Raw genomic sequence first — 12105 nt, 5'->3', positions numbered from 1 at the left:
ATTGACATAAGGTAATATTTCACACGATCATTTCTAATCTTAATATTCTGAAGAAGATATTATTGTATTCTTCTCATTTTCAGTATTACCTAGTAGAATTCATGTCCTGATATTTGTGTGTGTGTGTGTGTGCAAACGTAGCTCATTGTTATGCCGTATGGTATTTAAAGTTACAAGGTTGCATAAATATGAAAGTTCTCACATATTTACACATGCGATGTGTAATTGTTCCTAAGAAGAATTAAACTACATGTAGTGTTTGGGAGAAATGTGAAAATTCAAAGCAAGGATACATGATTGGTTGCAGAGCCTAGTGAAAATTAGAAACATATTTTTATACATAACAAACAAAAAAAAAGAATCTTGTGTGAATGTTATATCTTTTATAGCATGTTCCTATACTATTTAAATGAACATTTGATATTTTTAGCAGAGTAACCATAGAAATAAATATTATAGAAGTTTTGAAAGAAGCAGATAATTAGTAAATGCTGCTTAATGCTACTGAAGATGTCCTTGGCATTCTCACTCTTAATCTTCTTTGACAATATTATATTTCATACTAACAATATAATATATTAAAACCATGACTTTATAACATTATAATATTAATCCATTTTAATTAAATTATACTTTAATACTATAGAACTGTGATGGCAAACTTATGGCATGCATGCTGGAAATGGCACACACAGCCAACTCTCTTGGCACGTGAGCCATTGTCTGTTCCGGGTTCTGGCGTGCCAGCCAGCTGGTCTTCATGTGTGTTGCAGCGCTGGAAACCATAAGAGAAGCCACCCAGTGTTATGCATGTGCCGGGAAGATGATCTTTGTGTTCCCAGCACGTCTATGTGCAGAGGCCAGCTGGTTTTTGCGCATGCTTGCGTGCCAGAAACTGGAAGGCCAGATAGCCTGTATGAATGCACGCTCTGGAAAGCGATCATCTTTTTACTATTTTCACAAAGTTTTACTTTACAAGAATAAATGCATTGAACACAATATCTCAGGTATACAACTGTCGATCATAAAACGGTATCAGGACTACACTATGGTACACCGTGCTCATATTGTGAGAATATTTTTATGGGTTTCAATTTCACATACATTGAACACAAATATTAACACTGGATTGGGTTGACCATTGTACTTTTTTACCTCATTAAACAGATAAGGCTCAAAGGAAGTCAAGCAATACTTGTGCCTTAGCTGTTGAGGTCTCCCATAAAGTCACCTAAAATATTTTACAAGTATTTTATGATATATCTGGAATATATCTGCTGGTTAGGCGTACCTTTATTTTCTTAATATTTAACATTCACCAGGATTTTTCATTTTTACTTTCCTAATGAAGCCTTATTGTGACCAACAAAGTGGTTTTATTAGTATGTCTTAAATTGTTAGTGGTGTCCTATTTTGATTTCAGCCACAATGTCTTAAGATCCTGCAGACTGGTAATGTATTGTTGTATACTTTATACAGGTAATTGAAAGAGAAAAGATTGCCCAGAACGCAATTTATGAATAAAGACTATGCAATCTACTTCAGTTGAAGTTTATTTGTGGCATTCAGACAAATCAATCATCATCAGGTAGCTAGAAATAAACAACATCTAGGTATCATTTGAAAGACAATTAAAAAAACAATAACAAAACAAAAAGACATCCTCACCAGCAATCAACACTCAGATAAGCAGGGATTAACATAAGGTTTAAACCAGATCAACAATCAAGCAGTAACAATATCCCAATCAAGGAACTACCAACTCGGACAAACAATCAAACAGCGAAGGTGTTACCTAGTTGGATAAAAAAAATTTGCCAAAAAAAAAAGGGAACAACCACATTCAGAAAGTACCAAGGACTCCAAGTTTATTTAAACAGCATTTCTTTTTGTCCACTTAAGGATAATCTTTATATAGTTATTTGATAAATGCTAACGAACAATGATGTCAAATGCCAATCAACTTATTTTTGATATATTTTCTACTTATAGTGAGAATACTCTATAGTAGCTAATGATTCTTGGTGAATGTATTTTTTTCCTTTTTATGTACACTGAGAGCATATGCACCAAAGACAAATTCCATGTGTGTCCACTTGGCCAATAAATAATTCTATTCTATTAATAAAATGGAATTTGACAAGAGGCAACTTAATTGTTGACTAGTTCTCCATTAAAATAGAAGTGCTGATTTAAGATAATTTGTGAGCCCACATCTGAAAATACCTAAGGAGTCTTCTTAAGAGGTTTCCTTGACTTCAGGGAACTCAGTAGTTTGGCCAACTTGATTCAAGAATTTGTTTTACACCTTCATAACTTGTATCTTTGTTTCACTTCCTCTCCAACTGCTAGTCATACAGTTTCTTCAGATTGAACCTTTCAGTAAATTATTATTCTTTTAAAAAAAAGAATAATCAATCATTCTGGTGTGTTTGTTAACTTTAATAAATTCCACATTGGTATGATTTGCATAATTAAGGGCTTTGCTGTAGCCAATAAAATAAAGGTAATCTTCCTTATTTTCACTTTCTTTCAGTTATCTTTCATATGTTAGTTGTCTGATCCCACTACATACATCTGCATTTTCTAAAAGCTGCCTTTTGTGCAATTTTAAACAAAACTATGTTTGCATGAAAAAAATAGTGCAACGGTTTGATAAATATCACTTTTTTGGTCTTTCTTCTCCCTATAGTCACTTAATATTATGTTTGCCCTTGTTCAGTTTTTATTTATAGGTGTGTGTGACAAGCTATGGGTTTGTGTTCACTTATACTTCTCAACACTATGCTTAAGTGTATATACTTCTTTTTAATGTATTTTTTATATGTCAAAGTTTATGTCCATATAAAAGTTCAGGCATCCTGCAGAAATGGAAAGTTCCAATGAATGCCTAAGTGAACAGAAGCCAAAATAGCCTCCACATCAGGAGTGTCAAATGCCAGATCTGGCCCTAATGGGTTAGATCCACAAGGCTACCCTAGAAACAACAAAGATCCAGCCCATGGCACCTCAGCCTGGGCCAGGATGGCTGCGTGCTAATCTACAATCTGGTGGCAGCCATTCCAGCTGGAACTTGGTTGGCCTTAGATCTTGGTGGGACCATCCTGAAGCCAGCAAGGGGCCGGCCCCATCCGGCCCCCTGGGTCTGCACAGAGAAGGAGGCGAGAACATGTGAGGTCTGGTGTCCCTGGGGACTGTCTTGCTCTGCAGGCTGAGTATGTTCTAAGGTCTTGCCTTTCATCCAGAATGCCAGTGCTCACTTTTATCCACCGCATGAATTCAGCCTTTGTTCCTGACAAATGCTCTTCCCCACAGCGTCTCCTTAAGTCTCAGTCCCCAGGTGTGCTTTGTGAAGAGGGGTGGAGCACTCTCCTCCTGAGTCATTGGGTCAGACTGTGTTGTTCCCACCTTCTCTCCACTCTTCGTGCTCGAGGATCAGGAGGGAGTGGTCCTTGCTCATCGCCTGAGCTCTGTCTCTCATGTTCACTGCTTAGCCTCTCTTGGTCATTCTGCTCCCATTCCTCCCTCTGTTTAAAAGCCATCTCAATCCTGAAAAACCCTGACCTGACTTGGCGTGCTGCTCTCCACATTCCTCTGAAGCCAACAGAGCCATCCCATTGATCTCCATCGGCTCCAATTCTGGCTAGTCTTCCTCTGCAGATTCCGGCTCCAACAGGGGCATGACAGCTTTCCCTTTTGCATTTGAGTATTCAAGAAAGGACAGGAAAGGTGAAAGGAAGAGAGGAAAGAAAAAGAAAAATAAAAAGAAGGAAAGAGGAAAAGAAGAAAGGAAGGAGAATGAAGAGGGAAGCAAAAAGAAGAAAAGGGAAAAAGGAAGGGAGGGGTAGATAGATAGATAGATAGATAGATAGATAGATAGATAGATAGATAGATAGATAGATAGATAGATAGACAGACAGACAGACAGACAGACAGACAGACAGATGGATGATAGGTAGGTAGGTAGGTAGGTAGATGATAGATAGATAGATAGATAGATAGATAGATAGATAGATAGATAGATAGATAGATAGATAGATAGATAGATAGATAGATTATAATGAGAGGGAGGCAGACAGGATCTGAGGAAATTCCTGCCTTAGTCCTTGTCCAGTAGCAGTCCTGCTGCCCTTTCACCATCTCCTAATGCTTTCATTACAAAGCTGGGTCTCCTCACATGGAGAGGCAGTGCACCTCCCTCTGACCACTTTGCCCTTCCGCGCACACCATGAGCAACCTGGGCAAGGAGAGTGAACACAACGGCAGCCTCAAGGAGAAGGTAAGCACAACAAGGCAGCCTCTTGGGGAAGGCTGTGCTGTGCTGGGTACTTGCCTGCCACTGCCCAGGGCTCCAGCCAGCCTGCATCACCATCCTGAGACCCTCCATGTGTCCTGAGAGGAATGGCAAGATTTCACTGATGGACAAGGGGGGGATCCATTGTCCTCTGGAAACAATGTATCCCCATTCACCACCACCCCGGTCACCACAGGCACCCCCAGACACAAGAGATGTTGAGCTGGCCCCATCCATGCCCCCAGGTCAATCACAACCTTGATGAAGCACTCAATGAAATTGTGTTTGATACCCCTGGTTTAAATTGTGATATTCAGAAGTCAGGATTTTTCTTTCTCCTTATTATAAAGCCCATAATCCATTCCCTTATCTTGGGACACCTGCTATTCTTTTGTTTTATGTCATCTGCTTTATTTTTCCCTGCTATTTTAAAATAAATTTCTTCAGTTATTTTCATCCATCCATTCATTTATTTTATATATTTAGATGCCACGGAAATCTCACAATTCCCAAATACCCCAAAACTTCTGAGAATGACTCTACTGGCAGAATGTGAGTAGATCTGGAAAATTCTGAACAAATACATTCATCCTACATAATAGAAAAGCTACAATCTATCAGTTCTGAGCAAAACTAGTATTTTATCAGTCAACACAACTTCGATTTATATATAGAAAAAAAATCTAGCCTGATTGACCTTGAGACTTCATATTTGTACTGATGCCAGATGAATTGTTCCTGTATAATGATAAATGAACCTAGGGTGTGTTTTCTATTTCAGAAATCTTGCAGCTCTATGTACCTTTGTCTATCAGTTCCACCTGACTTATCATAAGGATATGCTTGTCACTGCTTTGCTGCTGCACTAGAAGATTTCTCACACTAGGTCTTACTTCAGTGTCATTCAGACAGACGAGGCCCAGTAATGATCAGAACTAACCACCACCCCATAATGACGGAGCCAAGCCATACAGAACCATGGATATTCTGGGTTTCCACCGAGCACCTGGGGGGGTTTTCTTCTCCGTTCAGAGTTGAATTTTGGACAGCAATGTTATTCATATTCATTTTTTTATCTGCAGAAATAAAAAGAAAGACACATAGTGAACATACAAGATCAAGTAACTGAACCAGGAAGCTGAATGAAGAAGTTGTCTCAGATCACAGGCAATTCCGCAGCATGCTAAATGTTATTAAATTGGACCTAAGTTGTTTTGTTTTTGTTGTATTATTATTTTCTCTCTCTCTGATAGGTATATGTTGGTTTTCTCAATGTGGTATGCCAAGATAATGTAGATGGTTTTAAGTACCATGAAGCATGATTTGTATCCTGAGGAATAACCAGATTCTATTTTGTCTCAGAAAAATATATAACTCTGTTATTTATCTAATGACAAGGCAATTACCAACATTATCATTATGGATGGGCTAAGGGAAATGAAAAGGTCTAAAATGCTTATGAAACACTGATGAAGTGTTTTCTTACTGTCACTAAAGGCATGATTCCCATCCCACCTCTTCCCATCCTCTTCCCCCACTCCCTCCCCCCAAAAAACCTCCATTAAAATAATTATCCTAGTGCAAATGTAAGGAACTTAGAATCCTCAGGTATGGTGGGGCTGCAGCTCTCAAATTCCTCACCACTGATCATTCCTGCCAAGACTCATAGGAATGAATTCAAGCATAACTGGGGTGCTGGTGAAGTTGTGTCTATTTCATTTAGTGGTGAAGGTACCAAACTAGAAAGCAAGAAACCATGAGTTCAAGTTCCACCTTGGCCATGAAAGTCAACTGGGTGACTTTGGGCCAGTCACTTTCAGTCTCTCTCAGTCCATCCCAGCTCACAATGTTGTTGTCAGTTAAATAGGGTGAGAAAGGTAAATTGGATATGTTCGCCACCTTGTGTTATTTATAAAAACAATGAAAGAGGGGTGTGTTTGTGTGTGTGTGTGTGTGTGTGTGTGTGTGTGTGTTTGGATTTATGCAACAAATAGAAATGCATTGTGTTCTGTAGGGAGAACGAGACAGACAGGGACTGAGGCAGGGCAGGTTGAAGCTAACACAACCTTTATTAACAGTGACAAACAGCTCATAAGTACGGCAAATCTCAGACCGGCAAACAGCGAGCAAAAGACAGCTGACAGCTCTTTTATAGTCGAGCTGTCAGGCGATTGACCAATCAGGTAGTTGGATTCTCCCGCCGGCAGGCTGCTGCATCTTAGCCAATCAGCCAATCAGCTAAGCAAGGCAAGTCTATGGCAGGGCAGTTCAGTACACAACACATTGGAATAAAACAGTTCCTTTGTTTTCACACAGTAAAATTATCAAGTAAAAAGAAGAATATATTCTCATCAAAGGTATATTTCCAAATGGACTTTCCCATCGCCTCTCCAGGGTATTGGGAGGAAAGGCATCTATAATTGTAAATGCTACAGCTAATGGCTGCCTTGAACTAATTGTTTAGCTGCTCCAAATGATCAACACATTGAATAATGCAGAATAGAAATCCTGCTAAAATGTTTTTCATTGAGAAATACTTGTTGAATCTTTTTATAGGTAAAGTGGAACTTTAAACTGTGCTGTTTCAATTCACAAATGCATTAAAATTTCTTTTGCCAGGTGTATAGTCCAAACTTCAACTTACATCTAATGTAAGTTGTAACTCTTTATTTACAGTAGCAGTCTTTATAACAAAGTTCAAAGTCCATACTGTAAGTTACAACTTACATTAGATGTAAATTGAAGTTTGGAACATACACCTGAGGGTGACTAAAAAAGGAAATGGAAAAGAAATATTTGGAAATCTAATAACTCTTATCTAAAAATTTGTAAAATACACTAAATATCTGAATGCACAAGACTGATATTGTGCTACATGGATGCCATAATTTTACGGCAAAAGTCAATCAGGATAACTCATATACTACTACTACAGAATTAAATCATAATAAAAGGCACTTGTTTTGGCTAGGTCTCCCTTTTACCTTGGTGTAAAATTTGATGTAGCAGTCATCAATTTTGATGCAAAGATGTAGAAGCCATTGTATGGTTATGGATTTCATAACCATCATGGGCTGAAATTTGATGTCATTTCCCCTTACTTAGTATCACAGAAAAATTGGCTAAAAGCAAAAGGAAGGAGCCTCTTTGGCTCAGGATCACATGAACAGGGGCATGGAATATCTCAGCTCTAACAAATTGAACAATGAAATAATAATTGACATTATTTCTCCACTATTTCAATCATTGCAGTTGTATGGATATGAAGACATAGCCATTCCCCTGGTCTTCCTAAACTGAATTTTTTAATAAATCTGTATCTGAGAAAACAGCAAACTTGTAAGGTTTGCTTTTCTTCTTCTAGTTTTTCTGGATTTGATAGGACGGGATCACAGAGCAATAGAATTTTTCAAATATGTTTATTTCTTTTTAAGAAAAAGCAAACCAAATCACACTGAGTAGCTGATCGTGTAGAGCAGGGATGTCAAACTCAAGGCCATGAGGTGTTTAGATCCTGATCATGGGGTCATCCTGGAAACAGCAAAATACTGGCCCATGGTGCCTCTGTTCATGAAAACAGAGTTTGAGAGGTCTGCAGGCAGCCGTCCTGAGCTCCCTTTTTGCTGACAGAGGGTTGCAGGAGGCTGTCGCACTCAAAAATGGAGCTCATGTGCTCATTTTTTCTAGCAGAGCACTCGGGCCACCACAGGTACCCTGATATGAATGACGTCAAGCTGGCCACATCCATCCTGGCCATGCTCCTCCCTCCTCGAGGTCAAACAAACCCTGATACAGCTCTCAATGAAATTGAGTTTGACATCCCTGATGTAGAGAGATCTGATAAATAGAATGTTCATTTATACCTAAGCTTTTTAAAATCTGGTTATGTAAAACTCGGAACCTTAAAATAAACTAACAATGTTTGTGAGACACATAAACGGTTGTCTCACAGATTCTTTAGTAGCTACTATACTTTGTTTATAAAATGCTCCATACATGAGTTTAAGAAAAGCTTACCAAGCTGTTTAATGGTCAGTGATGTTGTATCTGTCCGTTTCTGGACAATATCTTTCCAAGTTCCATCAGGGTCTTGAATCCACTCCACTGCTTCACAATACAATTTCCCTTGATCTGAATGCTTAAGTTTGATGATGGAAAATTTATACTCCGTGTTCCCAATTTTCACTAGCCTGATGTCTCCTGTTTTGAACCGCTCAGTGTAGGAAGGGCCTGGAAGCAGAATGTATTCCCTGGACAGGGAAAGAATGTTCTGAGCATTTCTGCCCCTTCCTTCTGGTATTACATACAAAGCAACAGAAATGTGGGTATGTTGTTCTGTTGCTGTTGATACTTGACAAATAAGATCCAAAGAATCGCCTTCTTTTTGCAAGAGAACCTGTGTCTTCATGGTGGCAGAGAGTGTGTCTGGAATTACTAAACAGAAAGAAAAGACCAATTGCAGTTTAAATTCTTCAGATAGAAATCCCTTTTGGTAGAGGGGATTGTTGTGTCCTAGTCAAAGACTATGATAACAATATACTGATCTTGAAGGCATTGTGAACCTGGATTCAAACAATTAAGACTAGGATGAATGACAGTAAAATGCTAGCATGCTAATACCATACATGATGCTTCTGGCCCTCATGTTTTCTGAAAGGATGTGTGGGAAACAACCAACAGTTAAGGGTATAATTTGTTTAATGAGAAAAGGAGGAAGAAGCAAAATGAACTTTATGAGTTATATGATTGTAAAGTTTGTTTCTAAGTAGTAAAACAAAAGTGAATGGAGACCAAAACCCAAGTGACCATTCCATGCAACTCCTCATTGCCCAATTGTAAGGTGCAAATTTACATTTCAAATTCTGCCATTTGCCAGTATTGATTAAATGATGCTTTTTGAAGTCAGAAAATGGCTTCTGCTTTTCCCTTGGAATCTTTCTCTAAATTATATATTTTTTAACCTCTTCCCTTTTTGTAGTTTCCTTAGTTTACGTTCTGCTTAAAATTTTTGAAGTCCCTTTCAACTCTTACATTTCCCCCACTAATTCTAATTCAAGGGCACTAAAGGTAAAAACATCGCCCAATATTTTTCTTTCAGACTTCCAATAGTGGACCGGAATTTTCATCTCTAAACTAAAACTAATGTGACTTAGCAACAGAAATCCCATTAACTGAATGTGACTGATCATTAGGTGAAAACCCATCCCTATCCAATACATTCCCTGCTTGGTCACTCCTAGGCCTGAGCTTCCTTAAAGTAAGGGATTTCCCACTCTTGAACTATCTCACCCTGCTATATCACTCCCACTCTCTGTCCTTTTGGCCCCCTGCACAGCAGCATTCTTCAACTGCAATGGCACTGAGGCTGAAGTAGAGGCCCAGGGCCTTTAGCAGTTTTAGCTGCCTGCCATACCCTCAGACTCCACTTTAGCCCTAACACTGCTGGCATCACCACCATCCCTGAGGATTGCCACCTCAAACCCCCACTCTTCAGCTGTGGGACTGGGGCTGAAGTAGAGCCCCAGGGCCTTCAGCAGTTTTAGCTGCCTGCCATAGTCCCCAGAGTGGTGGCAGCTAGCTGAGATGGCTGAAGGAGGACCCAATCCTTTGCTTTAGCTCCAATGTCACCAATGCTGCCCCTGCCACTATGCAGGATGTCCAAAAGGATAGAAATTGAGTCACATAGGCAGGTGACAGAATTGAAGAGCCCCTGCAGTCATAAATGTAGACAGGATGCCAAGACTGAATTATTTATGTTATTTGTAAGCCCTTTTTATTATTTTTACAAATAAGGCAGTGAATATATCTAACATACCTTCCTCCCATTTTGCTCACAACAATCCTGTCAAGGTGGATTAGGCTGGCCCAAAGTCACTCAGCTGGCTTTCATGACTAAGGGAGGACTTGAGCTTGCAGTCTCCTGCTTTCTAGTCTGTTGCCTTATCTATTTAGATCCAACTGGCTCTTTCTGATCATTTGACCGCAGGAATATTGCAAAGGCCATGATTGCAGGAACAAAATGTGAGAACCATTTGTCAGCGCAGCTGTAACTAGTAATGGTCACTGTATAAATGGTTGTTCAATGAGGACTACATGTACAATCACTGAAATATATAGTACAACACATTGCTTATGTGTGCTGCAATTTTCAAATACTATTTATCTTTCGGTCATCTGCAAGAGAAGGCATTTTCATGAAATACCTGAGCTCTTCTGATAGTGTGCAATTGCAATTTTTTTTCTTCCACTCAATTGTAACTGATTCTTGGAGACTACCTGGATAAGTCCTTGCAGTTTTCTTAGCAAAAGTTTTTTTTAAAAGAGGTTTGCCACTGCCTTTTCTTTAGGGCTGAGACAAAAAAGTAATTAGGCCAAAGTCATCTAGTTGACTTTGTGCCCAAGGTGGCAGTTCAACTCAGCCTCCTGGTTTCTATCTTGATCCCTTAACCACTCACCCAAAAAACTATCTCTGGCAAAAGTATTAGGCCTTCACAAAAAAAAAATCATATCCAAATTCCAATGCAAATTCTGAATAATTGTGGAGGAGATTTTGGGATAATGTTTCACCCTAGGTGTGACCATGACTTCTTGGGGAAAGGGTAAGATTGAAGTCCTCGATCAATTACAATGAAGCACAATCAATCATTCCAAATGTATGACCAATGTACCCACACATTATTTCTTTTCCCAAGTAAAGTTAAAAGAGAATTAATTCTTAGTTTTGTTTGAAAGTTACAGGATATAATTAAAGGCTGACTGAATGTTGATCACTAAGAAGATAGTAATCTAGCCAGATAGCTATCGAATCCCACAATAGTATTATAATGGATGTAGAATTAATTAATAGTGCCCCACATATAAAGTTAACACCAAAGTGGAATTAATTATCTAGTTTGTTCTGAAAATTTACAATTATGTATTGTTATGTAGAATGAACAACTTATGATCACTAAGCTGAACTTAGATAAGCAGACACATATAGTGTCTCACAAGTACATTTCACTCTCCATGTGGAGTAGAAAAAATATAGTAGAGTAAATCAAACATCCAACATGAAAATTTCTATAGCCTTGGAAGTGAATAGGCACCTCATACTTTAGCATACCTGAGATATTTGTTTTAGCACTGTAAGTGCCAAGATAAACCTCTTCTGTGTTGGGTGTGTGGCATTCATATACACCAGCATCCATCTTCTTAAGGTCTGTGATGTGCAGGAGAACAGAATCTTCCTTGATCTTTTCAATGTAGATTTCCCCAGTTTCAAGACGCTTGGAGTAGAAAGCATAAGAGAATGCTTTCTCTCCAGTGCTGATGATCTGCATCTCCTTCTGTGGAGCTGATAGCTGATAAGTGGACCACTCGAAATTCTGTTTCACCGATTTTTGGTGGCCACTGACATTACACCAAATAGTGATGTGTGTCCCTTCTACTCGATAAAGAGGTCCTTTCTGAATAGACACCATATGGTATCCCACACAGGGATCTATGAACAAATTATTAAAAGATAGTAGAATCAGTCCAATTTATTACATTAAAATATTCAAAAAAGGCATTGTCCAGACCCATGAAGTGGTAGATGAGAGCAAGACAGTTTAAACTTTCCAACAACTATTGTTAGATGGTGGTAATATAATGAAAATAAGAACATTTGTGACATTCAAAAAACTTGCATTAGAATTCACAAATACTATGAATTCTGCTTTAGTTTTATTAAATAAATCCTATTATTTTGATAAACTTATATTGAGTTTTAATTTTTTTCCATATGTTCAGTCTGTTTCTTCCTGTGCATTGTCAGGCAACATTTTAGT

At 38.6% G+C, this 12105-nt stretch overlaps 1 protein-coding gene across 1 annotated transcript; it reads right to left on the bottom strand.

Annotated features, from left to right (window-relative positions):
* Nucleotides 1–4817: 4817 nt before the first annotated feature.
* Nucleotides 4818–11757, bottom strand: CD101 (CD101 molecule; the record flags this gene model as incomplete). The annotated part of the gene is made up of 3 exons (XM_081953140.1): nt 4818–5370; nt 8312–8728; nt 11400–11757. The coding sequence occupies 3 exons, from the start codon at nt 11755–11757 to the stop codon at nt 5195–5197; spliced, it is 951 nt and encodes a 316-aa protein (XP_081809266.1). The 3' UTR covers nt 4818–5194.
* Between the last annotated feature and the right edge of the window lie 348 nt (nt 11758–12105).

This window comes from Natrix helvetica, assembly GCF_964273705.1.
Source record: "Natrix helvetica genome assembly, chromosome: 4".
NCBI lineage: Eukaryota > Metazoa > Chordata > Lepidosauria > Squamata > Natricidae > Natrix > Natrix helvetica.
Note: the sequence above shows the minus strand (reverse complement) of the source record. Positions and strands in the feature narration are given on the sequence as shown.